Genomic DNA, 14,303 nt, shown 5'->3' with positions numbered 1-14,303 from the left:
TGGGAGAAGTTAATAAGAGAGAAGTTTATGGCACTACTGCAGCAATTTAGTTTTAAGTTGCATTACTAACTGCTGGCTTACATATACGATACCATTTGCTGCTTTGATCAAAATCAGAATATCAGAATCTAGGGAAGCAGATTTGGCTCTACTGATAGAGCATCCACCTACCATACAGAAGGCCCAGGGTTCAAACCAAGGGTGCCTCCTGGCCCGTGTGGTGAGCTAGCCTATACGCAGTGCTGATGCGTGCAAGGAGTGCCATGCCACACAGGGGTGGCCCGAGGCAGGGGAGCCCCATGCACAAGGAGTGCATCCTGCAAGGAGAGCAGTGCAAAAAAAGCGCAGCCTACCCAGAAGTGGCGCCTCACACACACAGAGCTGACACAGTAAGAGGACACAACAAAAAAGAGACAAAGATTTTCAGTGCCACTGACAAGAATGCAAGCAGACACAGAAGAACACAGCAAATGGACACAGGGAGCAGACAATGGGAAGGGGGGAAGGGGGGGGAAAGGAGGGAAGGGGAGAAAAATAAATAAAAAATAAATCTTTAAAATGAAAAAAGAACATCAAAATGGATAAAACAGTGAGGTGTTTAAAGTGGCATATTCTCTTACCCTATTTATGTCAAAACTGCCAAAAACAAAATTTTAAATATTTTTCTTTTTTGTTTTAACACTAAATTTCAGTCATGGTATTTAAAAAAAAAAAAAAAAAGCCAGTGCATCTCCATGATAAAATACTAAAACTGGAACTGTTTTTACAACTTAAGTAACCAACCTACCTAAATTTTCAAAAAATCTTTTTAAAAGTTTCTCTCAAATAGCAGTTAACTTAATAAAGGCAAATGATACTCCATCCCAACTGACTTTAATTTCACATTTTTAAAATAGCAAAATATTAACTGACATAGCCTCAATAAAATTGAACAACATACCCAAGAAAAAAACAAAACATTAAAAATCAAACAAAATCCTTCAAAATACCTCTAACTTGTGTGATGCATCTTCTGGTAAAGATTCAAAAATTAAATCTTCAAGTGATTTAGGCTGGTTGGATTTAGCCTTTGGCGGGAACAAAGATGGAGGTTTGCCTTGAGCCTGGAAACCCTTGAGTTCTCCAGCAGGGTTTTGCTGCATGAGTTTTAACCTTTTCCTTTCTTTCCGGATTTCCTTTGCTTTTCGACATGGAGGTTTACTTAAATCAGCGCCTTTGCCTAAAAAGAATTTTAAATTACATTTGGCTCTAGAAGTCTTTTCAAAGGCCTCAAAAGTTTCTACACAGTAAGATCACACAATTTGAGGACGATTTTATAAGATGATTTTTAAATTTACCTTAGAAGAGTGGCTAAAGAAAGTAATGAAACTTTCTGAAACTTTTCAAGGCAGTTCTAATTGTTGATTTTTTTAAGTTATCTATCCATTTACTTTTTTAAAGTATCTATCCATTTCTCTGCCTTTTTAAGTAATCAAATGGCTTCTGCTTCAGGACATTGCTAATCCAGCCCAAAGTTCCCCCCCTTTTTTTTCCCCAGGAGGTACCAGAGATTGAACCCAGGGCCTCATACATAGGAAGCGGGTGTTCAACCACTGAGCTACATCCACTCCCCTCAGTCCAAATTTCTGAGGGGCATCTCTCTTGACTGTTCTGATGGCTTAAGTACTTAGGAACAGGGCATACATGAGTTCTGATCCCAGAACAAACTGTGGTAGGCTTTTTCTACAATATAAATCCTTGCTTAGTTAAAGGTATCTCTAACTCTATTTAACTGAAGGATCTCATTAGTTCTGTTCTAGTGAATCAGAGCCTTTGCTCTAATTACATGGCCAAATAACAAACTGATAACCCTTTAATCTATAAAAAGCAAGCTTATTCTTTACTATAAACTACATATTTTCTGAATATAAATTATATTTATATAGTCTATTAGAAGGAAACTGCTGTACTTTTAAACTTAATAATTTGTAAAATAATGCTTTCATTTAGCATATCTGTTTAAGATATTCTTATTTGTTAATTCAGTATTCAAGGACTGTATCTTGAGAAAACAATAAAAGATGGGAGCAAATATTAACACAAATAAATGTAAATTATATTTATATAGTATATAGTATTAGAAGGAAACTTGTACTTTTAAACTTGATAATAATTTGTAAAATGCTTTCATTTAGCATATCTGTTTAAAATATTTTTATCTGTTAATTCAGTATTCAAGGAATCTATACTGAGAAAATAATAATAGGAGCAAATATTAACACAAATGAAAAACTTAAAGTAATCTAGCTGCCCAATTATAGAATGATAACTAAATTTTTAAAATAGCTAATATCAGAATATTGTTTGGCCATTAAAAATGCTTGAGATTTTAGGGGATTTATCATTATACAATGTTAAAAAATGATGCCATATATATAAATACGCACATTAAGAACACCTAGAAAAAAGCCTAGAAACAAGAATGCCACGATGGCAATAGTCAAGAAAATAATTAACCCTACTGCCCAAGAGAATAATAGTTGAAAGAAATTCTCTAAATCATTCAAAATATTTTATTGGACTATTCTTATTAATTAGGATGAAATCCCAGACCAACATCAGTTTAAATGGCATAAAAACCTTACACATGAACCTATTAAGTTCAAATAAAAACTTTGCCATGCTTTTAACATGTAACTCATAATTTAGACAAGAAAAACTAAAATATTAAAAATCTTTCCCTTACGATCATTTTGTATAAACAAATATAAGAACAAATTTAAGAAATGAAGCATAGCCATCCAACATCACTTTTTATGAAGTAATTCTGAAAAATATACATACATACACACATAAACACAGATACACGTAAAAAACCCACTTGAATATTGGATAGGTTTTTAAGCACCAAATTATTTTATAAGAGGTATTATCATAGTAAAATCAAAATCTCATGTTGAAAGTTAAAATCAAAATCTGGAAATGTTTAAACTAAAATTTATGTTTACATAAGAAAAACTCAATGATAAACTGAAAAATTGTACAAGGTCTGTATTTTGGTCCTAATACCTATCATTTATTTGTCTTGCTTAATAATGTCATAAATAAGGGTTCATTAGCATCATATCTTCCAATGACAAAAGTCTATTTCTCAAACCTTTAAGGCCCTAGTTAGTAAGACAGAATGGGCCCTTTCAAAATAACCTGCCTTTAGGGACAAAATAATAAGGCTATTATTTCAGGTTTTCTGAATACAGTAGATTAAAAAAAGACATGATTTGTCCATCTTAATCCAGGTGTGATGGTTAGGCTATTGTGTCAACTCGGCTAGGTTAAGTGTGCCCAGCTGTTTGGTGAAGCAAGCACTGGGCTAACTGTAATACAAGGGCATTTATGGACTTTAGTCACCATTGACTTTACTGCAGTGGTAAATCACAGACAGCTGGTTATAATTACATCAATCAGGGAGACTGCCATCAGCAAGAGTGACGCTTAACCCAACCCTGAATGCCTTAAGAGGCATTCCAACATTGGGAGAGAATTCCCGGCTAGTCTTTGGACAGCCAACATCTCCCAGAACTCATCAAGAACCTTTACTGGACTTTCATTGCAGCCCCTGGTTGCAGCCGCAGGAACTTGGACTTGTGCAAGCCCACGGCCGCATGAGAGACTCTTATAGAATTGCATACTTTTGACAGATATCTCTTGTTGATTCTGTTTCCCTAGAGAACCCTGACTAATACACCAGATAACAACAAGCTGCATAAGACAGTTGTAATTTACGGATAATTTCATAAGTCATCTTTTAAATAATGGTAGGCCACAAAGGTTACACTGATTCAAGCAAAAGGAAAAGCATTTCAAATAAAATATCAAACTTTTATTACCTGGCTTAGGAACTGTATGAATTTTAAGTGAATGTGATGGTTCACCAGAGCCCAACTTTTCTTCTAGAGCATGTGGCTGAATTAATTCATTAGGATCTTCTTTCTTTGAATTTTTTCCTATCTTCTTCTCTTCACTTTCTAAGCTCTTTTTGAGGTCATCACTTAGCGTTTTAAGGTCACACTGTATATCCAATTTGTTTATTAATGCAAAGTCACCCACAACAGCATCCTCCATTGTGGAATCCATGGGCTCATCTACAAATCAGAAAAAAATGTAAGTGCATCAACCAGGTCATTTGACACAGTAAGAAATGCATATAGAAGTAAAATACCCCTTTTATCTACTGTGGCAGAGATTACTGCATGTCCACCAAATCCATCCTCCCATCTCCCAGAGGAATAAAGCTAGAGTTAGATGATAGCACCCTAGCAAGGGAAGGCATTTGCAAGGCCCTTTGCAGCTTGTGACCAAACTCCTGCTTGGAGTGCGAACAAAAATGAAAAGTCCAACTTCTACCTCACTTGCTTTAAAGCAAGGATTCTTAACCAGGCATCCACAAACCCCCAAGGGATCCACAGAAAGATTTCAGGGGGTGCGTGACCTTGAAATGGAAAAAATCAACTTATTACCTTTATTTTCTCCGACCTCCTATGTTAAGTGTCATTAAACTATCTGCTGCTTCATTCTGAAAAGGGGTCTGTGGTTTTCATTTGACTGGGAAAGGGTCCGTGAAACAAAAAAAGGTTAAGAACCCTGCTTTAAGGGAAATTTGTGAGCCTGGACTGGACTTCCATCCTCTCTCCTCCCAATGGCTGGAATACTTAAAAACAAGAGTAGAGCAGGTGTAGTTCAATGACTGAGCACCTGCTTCACATGCACAAGGTCCCGGGTTCAATCCCTGGTACCTCAATCTCAAAAGCACATGTTGAATACAGCCTGAGAATGGCTGGGGGGAGCAGAGCTGCAGGCTGACTGGGAACACCCATACCAGACCTATATGAGGAAAGAAGGAGACCTCTACCCTTTTTTGTGTCTCTGTTACAGCTGTGTAGCCTTTTATGCGAATGAGTGGATATCACTCCTATGAATGAAGTCCACACACACAAATACTTTAGGAGCCCAAACAAAATCAAAATTAATTCTCCAGAACCAACGTAAAAGCTAAATAAAAAGGTAGGCAACCAATCAATTTACAAATGGACAGTATCCTCAAAGCACATCTGTACCTTAATTTTTGAAACTCAGAACATGATTCTCACCCATCAAAAACTTTTTTTATCAATTAGCCAACAAAAATGTATTTAACCTTTAAGATTACATAGCAACAACACTATCAGAGGTGTACCAAAATTCTGACAGTTCTAATGCTCCAACTGTCCTGAATCTCTACCACCTCTGAACCTTCTGGGCTCCTCCAAGTCTGCCAAGTCTCCTCAAAGTAAATCATCCTGAATCTTGATCCACTAAGAGTAGGGCATGAGAGCAAAGAACTCACTCATCTTTTTGGTCACTGTATCTACAGTGCACGGAATAATATTGGGATTTTGGAGGCATTCAAAACACACTTATTGAACGAATCGATGAGCTAAGACTGGGTTTGGTGGTTCCCAAGAACAGGCAGTTCCTATGACAGCAGAGAGAAAGAGCTCGAAGAAGGGGTAGCATGCCCAACTCTTACTCTCATGTGTTAGGCATCACCTTTGGAAAACACTGAAAAAAATAAAGCAAAGTATCTGTACCCAAAGTTAATTAAATGTGAACTATCTTTAAGGAAATTCACTCATAATTAAAAATACATCGAACAAAAAAAAATAGAATTTCAGGCAATATAATTTACTGATGTAAGGCCTTACTCAAACACAGAAAACATGATTTTCACTCAGCTCTAAAAGTGACTGTGAATTTTTGAATAAACTAAATCCCAGCGTCTGAGTAGCCAGAGATAATACCACTCTTGATTAATGTCATAAGCACATTAGGACAAACTAATAAGATAAGAGCTGTCAGAGGATTTGAAAAATATTAATAAACTCTAGGAAATCACAACGTCTTTCAAACAGTCCTCCACCATCTTCCTGGATGCTACCTGGCACATGCTTCCTAATCCTAAGGTCAGGCATCAGGGGCACTAGCAATGGCAGTGCTAACCGTAGCCATCGTGATCACTGTTGTAGAACAGTACAAAACCATAGTAATGACCCCTTTCCCTATCAAACTGAAGAAATAATTGAAAGTGAAAACCTTGGAAAGAGTCGTCAATTTAAGATAAATAGTTTTTAGACCCCCATCTCATCTTACCCTCACAATTTCCTTTGGAAATCTCCCCTTTAGCCAGAAATTTCAACATTTTTTTCAAAACTTTCTTGTGAGATTTTGACAGCTGAAACTGTAAAGGTCGGCACCTACAAAAGCAAAATAAATATGTAAAAAATGAACTCAAACTTTAAAGAAATGCAATCCATTCTTGCTACTTTCTAGCACAAGGCAAATCTCACACTTGAGATTTCTGTTTAAAGTTGGGATAGCCTGCAATTCCACCCCAAACCTCACTAAAACTATAGTTAAACAATTTTCTTTTTAAAGCCATAAATGTACTAGGAAAAAAAGAGAATCGGAGAAATTCTGGAAGCTGGAAAGCAGATGTACAAGTGGTAACTCATTTAGGAGGCCAAAGAAAGCTGAATATTAAGCCAATAATGGGAAAAGTAAAAAAAAATTCCCAATTTTCTCTATTTTATTCCTAATAAAAGTGTTAGCAATAATGATACCTGGTACTACTAGAAATATGAGTAAAGATAGGTCTGAAAATAGGATGGCTTTTTGAATATTTAGTTGTCAGATCTCTTCCTCCATTCTGCACAGTCAAGTGACTGTCCCTAATACAAGCGAGAAGAAAACTGCTAACTTTTAGGGCCTCTTACATGGATGAGACAAAGCTCAGCTGAAGGCAATGGTACTGTATTGGACACAAGGAGCTTAAATGAACATGCATAATGAATGCTGAGACCCCAACTCACCCCCCAAAGCAAGGAGGAATATACTTTCCCTCTGATATCATTCAGTCCTAAAAATAGTAATATCAGGCATTCCCCAAGGGAAGAGCCCAGTCAGGTCACTCTACCCAAAACCAGTAAAGCAAACCCACTCAGATACAAGAATTTCCAATGACCCACCAGAAAGTTGGAATCCCAGGACACTTGAAGAGGTCCTCTACTACAAAGATAGATGCCAAACAAACTGGAGAAAGCTAAATGGAAAACATGAACTATACAGGAAAAAGAGAACCTAAAAAATATATAATATCCACAGGAAATCTCTTATTTCTGTTAAGGTATTTCAGTCATAAATAACAGGATATTTTTTTAAAAAACAGCAAAAAAGAACTCTAAGAAGTAAAAAAATTAGAGAAATAAAAATTAAATAGGAGAATTGAAAAACAAAATTAAGATTCAAGCAAGAAAAGGGAGCGGGTGTAGATCAATGGATGAGTAGTGCCTGCTTCCCATGTTCGAGGTCTCCATCCCTGGTACCTCAAAAAAAAAAAAAAAAAAAAAAAGATTCATCAAAACAAGATGGAAAAGTGAAAAGAAAAAAGATCAGTCCAAAGGTCCACTATCTCATTAATTACAGAAGAGAACAAGGAAAATGAAGGAGAGTGGATCAAATGACCAACAAAATAATCTAAAAAAATGTGCCTGAACCAAAGGGCATAAGAGAAGATCCGAGCTTCCCATATATTATGGAGGAACACAGACCCACAGCAAAGCACATCATGAAATATCAGAACACTGAGGACAAATGGTAGATTCTAAAAGCTTCCAAAGAGAAAGAACAGGTTTCAAACAAATTACAAAAATCAGAATGCCACTGGACTTCTCAAAAACAATAAGGCAACAATGAAACAAAGCCTTCAAAATTCTGAAGGAAAACTGTCTCCAACCTATAGTTTGTACCTAGTCAAACTATAAATTAAGTTTGAGTAGTGAATTAAAGCATTTTTAGACAGTCAACATCTCAAAAACTTTATGTCTCATTCACTTTTTCTAAGAAAGCTATTAGAAGATGCGCTTCACTAAAACAAGGGAATAACACAAGAAAGGGGCATAGGAAAAAGGAGACAGGATCAAACTCAAGAGACAAGAGAACCCAAGATGACGGTGAAAAGAGATCCCAGGATGTCAGTATTGCATCAAGTACAGAAGGCAACCTGTGCAGACCAGACTTTCATCAAGTAGATAAAAGTGACAGAGTACCTGATGCAGATAAACATACTGAGAAGAAACTTCAACAACTGGGGGAGGGTTTAAAAATAAAGGAGCGGGAAATGGATGTGGCTCAAGCAAGCAGGCTCCCATCTACCATATAGGAAGTCCAGGGTTCAATACCCAGGGCCTCCTGGTGAAGGCAAGCTAACCCGTGTGGGTGAGCCGGCCCATACAGAGTGCTGCCCTGTGCAGGAATGCTGGCCCACACGGAGAGCTGATGCAGCAAGATGACACAACAAAAAGAGACACAGAGGAGAGACAAAGAGAGATGCAGCAGGCCAGGGAGCTGAGGTGGCTTAAAAGAATGATTACCTCTCTCCCACTCCAGAAGTCCCAGGATTGGTTCCCAGAGCCACCTAATGAGAATACAGCCAGCGCAAAAACATAATGGGGGGGTGAGGGGAGATTAAAAAAGACTAAAGAGGGAAACAGACTTGGCCCAGTGGTTAGGGCGTCCATCTACCACATGGGAGGTCCATGGTTCAAGCCCCGGGCCTCCTTGACCCGTGTGGCGCTGGCCCATGCACAGTGCTGATGTGCGCAAAGAGTGTCCTGCCACGCAGGAGTGTCCCCCGTGTAGGGGAGCCCCACGCGCAAGGAGTGCGCCCTGTAAGGAGAGCCGCCCAGCGCGAAAGAAGTGCAGCCTGCCCAGGAATGGCGCTGCCCACACTTCCCATGCCGCTGACGACAACAGAAGCGGACAAAGAAACAAGACGCAGCAAATAGACACAGAGAACAGACAACTGGGGGGGGGGGAATTAAATAAATAAATAAATTTTTAAAAAAAGACTAAAGAGTCTTTAAAAAAATAAAATAAAATAAAGGGGTGACAGGAACATAAAACACAATTATTAACTCCAGGAAAGCAAAAACTTGAAAGTAATCATAATATATTACATAGCTCAGCTGTGAAGCATGTTCACATGATCATGATGTAAAAGCTAAGTATTAATATATTCAAAACTACCATCTTTCTAAATTGGGAAGTTGGGGATGAGGACAAGAAGGAACTCACATGTAGAAGAGGAACAGGCATGAAAGAGAGCTAAGTCTCTTACCCTTCACAGAGAGAAATGCAGAGGTAATGAAGAAAAAAATTGATTTTCAGGAAATATTATGATTAAAATAAGCATGTTATTAAAAGATAAGGAGGGTGAAAACAAATAGAATCTGTTAAAATATTTAAAGGTAACTGCCATGGGAAAATGGAGGATGAGCAGTTAAGGGACTGCTATTTTTCAAAATAAGCTTAAAGAACTATTTGACTTTAAATTATTAGTATGTATACTTTTTTTTTTTTTTTTTTTTTTTTTTTTTTTATTTATTTAATTCCCCTCCCCTCCCCTGGTTGTCTATTTTCTGTGTCTTTTTGCTGCATCTTGTTTCTTTGTCCGCTTCTGTTGTCGTCAGCGGCACGGGAAGTGTGGGCGGCACCATTCCTCGGCAGGCTGCTCCCTCCTTCGCGCTGGGCGGCTCTCTTATGGGTGCACTCCTTGCGCGTGGGGCTCCCCTACGCGGGGGACACCCCTGTGTAGCACGTCACTCCTTGCGCGCATCAGCACTGCGCACGGGCCAGCTCCACACGGGTCAAGGAGGCCCGGAGCTTGAACCGCGGACCTCCCATGTGGTAGACGGACGCCCTAACCACTGGGCCAAAGTCCGTTTCCCAGTATGTATACTTTTGATAAAAATATAAACTTAAAAAAAAATTTCATAGCCAGGGAAGTTCATCCCCATTTATATTCACATCCTGGGCAGCCCCTAACTTCTGCCTAAAAACAGGCTAAGTTGTAGGTTATAACCTCCTTTCCTTAATTAATGATTAAATTTTCCTCTAAATAAGATCTCACTTTTACTTTAGAAAACAAAGTAAAATATCCAGAGAAGTAAATATGGAAAATGACTCTATAAGATCAACATATATATAAGGAAAAATATATAAAAATTTAAAAATAAAGAAACAAAAAATAAAAATAAAAAAGATCAATTACATAATGAAGTCCTGTAAAGAGTAACAATTCAGGAAATACTTGATTCCATGTTGAATACAAAGATCACATTTCATACTTACTGTTTTGCAATATTAATTCAATCCCTTTTCATAAACGCAATGTACCTAGAACAGTGCTTTGCATGTAACAGGCACCCAACAAATTTTGGATGCTTTTTTTTTTTTTTTCTTTTTAATCCACTAAAACCAGCCATTTCTGGTCATAGAGATTCCCAGGGTCCAGGACAATCAACTTCAGACTGATCTGAACAGAATCCCAGGAGTAATTCAATAAATTGGTATATCTAAAGGAAAATGACTTCTGCCTTTAAGGATGTTACCTCTTCAAAACCAATAAAGCTGAAAGAGGACAGCACAAGCTACTCTATTTACTTTATCCTTTGTATAATAAATGAGATGGTATCAATGAAGCTCATCTTTTCTCTTTATCATCTACCAATCCTATGTCCAATTACCTAACAGAAAGAGTTGGCAACTAGGGATTAATGGAAATCTTTGATCATCCTAAAATCAATGTGTAAAATATTACATATTTGCATCCATGTACTTTTTCCAAAGCTTTTGTCAAATTCTCAAAGCAGTCTGCAAGCAAAAAACAACTAAAGGAGACAGCTGTGAGGACCAGACAAAAAGTGATGGGTACAACTTTGTCTAGAATATATATATACACACACATTAAAACAGGAGACAGATGCTTCTAAATGTTATTATACTTTCCAAATTTTCTACCAGAAGAGGAGTTGGTGATGACAACATAGGAGGACCTTTTTAATAACAAAAAAAGAGGAAAATCCTCCTATCCTAGGGTGGGATTGGGGCAGGGCACATGGGAAACCTGAAAGATACAGCGTTTAAAAAACACTGTAGAAAAATAAGACTTTTTAGTTAAGTTTTCCATTTACTAAATACTGGACTCACTGTATAAGACCCCCTCCTACCATGTAACTTGCAGGATCCTGTAGTACAGCTTGAATGTAAGCACTATGTCAAGCAAGACACTAGAATGTGGAAAGCCCTAAGCTAAATCCTGTAAAAATTTGTTATCTAAAAGTAATTTGATTATTTACCAATATTTTCTCAATATTTCATGACATCCACTGATCAGAATGCTAATAAAGAGGTTTTTTTTCATAGCATATTGCTATTTGAACCAGTTAAAATGTATTATTAAGTTATTGATCAGCACGTGACTAAGGCATCAGTATGTAGAGAAAAAAACTTAACATACTTTCTTTCCTTACAAACTATGTCTACCTTGAGTGGAAATTAACATGTGAAAAAATGAAGATTCTACTAAAAAATTATTATAACTTTCATATAATAGAGCCTCTTTCTTTTAATTAAAACGCCCAATTCTTACCTTATTGTGTACTGAGGACAACATGTTTGATTCATGACAGGTTTGTACACATATTTCCCACTTCTAAAATTATAAAATAGTTTTGTTAATTTCTTACACATTTTCACATGTACCAAAGCAGATTAATACAGGGGCACTAAATTAATTAAGGAATTCAATAGTGTAAAAATACATTTAATTACTCTTCATAAGCTAAACAATCTTGTAAAATGGGCATATCAAGGACTAGAACGCAGTCTTCCTTTTCTTAAACTTTTAGGTCTCAACAACAAGATTCATCACCTCAATTACCCCATCCACAATTCCTTCAATGCCTTGACCTGCCGCGAATGGTCGATATCACAAAGGGAAAGAGAGAAAATTGCCCACCATGCTTAGGGACAGGTGTGTGTCATCCTGAGAGCTTGTGACGTCCACACTTGGGCATTCTACATGCACCAACACAAAGTACCCCAAAACTAGCCAGATCTTTTCCAAGCATTCCAGGTCTCAGTTAATGGCAGAACCATCTACTCAGCTGCTCAAGCCAGAAACCTGGGAGTTATCTCAGACTTTTCACTCTACCCTAAAATGTAACTTAAATTTGTCCCTTCCTCTCTATTGCCACTGCCACGGACTAGGACCCCAGTCCTCACCATCTCCCCTCCAAATACTGCAATAATTTCTAGAGCCTACTTTCCTACTTTCAGGACTACCCTCTCAAATATCTCACTGCCACATGAAGCTTTCCTAAAACATAAATTCCTTCAATGGCTCCCCAATGCCTTAAATAAAAGAGAAAGGAAAAAATCTCCTTATCATGGCAAGCAAAGCCCTTCAAAACTTACTAATACTTACATTATGGGCCTCATTATTAAATTTAAGGAAAGCTGTGATGTTTCATTTGCAACACTCAATTCCATGTCATTTGGAAAGTTTTGGCATAGAGTACTTAACACTGTATTTACACAAGGAACTTTACCTAATGGTTACTTAAAAATCATTTACTTAAAAATATCTACTGGGGGGGTGGGGAGTGGGATATATGGGAACCTCGTATATTTTTTAATGTAACATTTTGTGTGATCAATGTATCGCTTAAAAAAATACAATTAAAAATTTTCATTTTCAAAAAAAAAAATCTAACAATAAAATCTTAGTTATCAAAGGCAATGTGTCCGTCCATCTTAATGGAATCTTGGGTCAAACAAGCCAAGTATAAAAGAAGACATTTTGAGACAATCAGGAAAATCTACTCAAAGACTGGGTAACAGGTAACAATAGGGAATTATTATTAATTCTGTAAAGTATGATAATAGAATTGTTAACAAATTAAAAGAAAAAAAGTGCTTCTCTCTTAGAAATCCATACTTACTATGTTTGGAATTTGCTTTAAATTACTTTGGGGGTGGGGAGCAAGGAGAATCAATGAAACAAGATTGGCAAAATATTGATAACTGCTGAAACCAGGTGACAGGCACAAGAGAGTCATTATACTCCCTACTTTGGTGTATAGCTGAAATTTCCCTAGGAACATTTTTAAAAAGATGGAAAAGAAAATAACTACACAAAAATATACAATAAAACATTTCTTAAATCTCTTTCCAACAACAGGAAAACATTTTAAAGGCAATGAGTACTCTGCAATTATAAGAAGAATCAGAACAACAGCAGAATGTATCTTTGTATTAAGAAGCTTTACCTTCGCCATCCTCGGTCTATAAGATCCTGATAATCCTGTACTGTCAGGGAATGTGCCCACATGCCTGAAAAATAAGTGGTGGTTTAATTGTTGAGAGATGAACCATTTTATTTTCTTAATCCCAAGTGTTTTTTTTTTTTATTAAATGTGACTATTTTGGCAAAAAACCTACTAACATGCACAACAGAGAGATTAAAGTTTTGCTGACCTCACAGGTGTCAGTTTGACATAAAACACAAAACAAATGAAAAAGGAGATGCATTTATTTTAATTTAAAAATCAAAGTGATTATATTTAAGTAATTAGTCACGAGTCTCTATAACATCATAAATATAGATTTTCTCCACAATCAGGATGTGTCACACCTTTATGCTGGTCTCTTCAAAAGAATTGGAAAGCAAATATTTTGGGCATACTAATTTTGATTTTTATGTATGTTCATAGCACTGTCTTCAACTTTAAAAAAAGAATGAACATGTATAGAGAATTCTAAGTGTAAAACCTGAAAGTAACCCAAATGCCCACAAACAGGAAAATGATTATAGGTATTGTGAAGTTATCAATAGGATGGAATAATTATGCAACCATGGGGGGCGGGGAAGAAAGACCAAGGGAAAACAATAAAAGGCAAGCTGGAACTAATGTTAAGAGAGGTGAAGAATACAATTTTGCCAACAGGAAATGACATCAGAGGTGTGAAAAGACAGCGCTCGGCTTGAAAAGAGCAGGATGTAGTGAAAAGGGCATGACGAGCACTAGAACCCAACAGAAATGGACTAAAGCCTGGTGGGTACTCATAACTCTTAAGTTATTCTTAAGTCTCAATTCCTTCAGCTGAAAAACAGGAATAATAAAACTCACCTACCCAATAGGTACCGTGCCTATAAAGATTATTAGAAATAAAATCGAAACAATAATAGAAATGTACTTATCCCTTTAAGTGAAAAGCAGGTTGAAAGCTGGTTTCCTCCATAGGACTTGAGACATAGGTCATCTATGTTAACCAAATTTCCCTTACTAAAATTATTGGAAAAAAATCCCAATAATTTAGGCCTTATTAAAATATCAATTTAGATATGCTTAATATAACCTACTTATTACATAATTATTATAATCACA

General features: G+C 36.8%; 1 protein-coding gene across 9 annotated transcripts in view; it reads right to left on the bottom strand.

Annotated features, from left to right (window-relative positions):
- ATE1 (arginyltransferase 1) overlaps positions 1–14,303 on the bottom strand; it is a 232,303-nt gene that overhangs the window by 215,792 nt on the left and 2,208 nt on the right. For 5 of the 9 annotated variants that reach the window (XM_058298251.1, XM_058298250.1, XM_058298255.2 and 2 more), the window contains exons 2-6: positions 13,185–13,248; positions 11,504–11,566; positions 6,166–6,269; positions 3,867–4,121; positions 990–1,219 (exon numbers count right to left, since the gene is read on the bottom strand). In XM_058298251.1, coding sequence (XP_058154234.1) covers positions 990–1,219; positions 3,867–4,121; positions 6,166–6,269; positions 11,504–11,566; positions 13,185–13,248 — 716 coding nt within the window. The remainder of the gene's footprint in view (positions 1–989; positions 1,220–3,866; positions 4,122–6,165; positions 6,270–11,503; positions 11,567–13,184; positions 13,249–14,303) is intronic. The other 4 variants (XM_058298260.2, XM_058298259.2, XM_058298256.2 and 1 more) reach the window with 1 other exon arrangement.

The sequence above is a fragment of the Dasypus novemcinctus genome, chromosome 6, assembly GCF_030445035.2.
Source record: "Dasypus novemcinctus isolate mDasNov1 chromosome 6, mDasNov1.1.hap2, whole genome shotgun sequence".
Classification (NCBI taxonomy): domain Eukaryota; kingdom Metazoa; phylum Chordata; class Mammalia; order Cingulata; family Dasypodidae; genus Dasypus; species Dasypus novemcinctus.
Note: the sequence above shows the minus strand (reverse complement) of the source record. Positions and strands in the feature narration are given on the sequence as shown.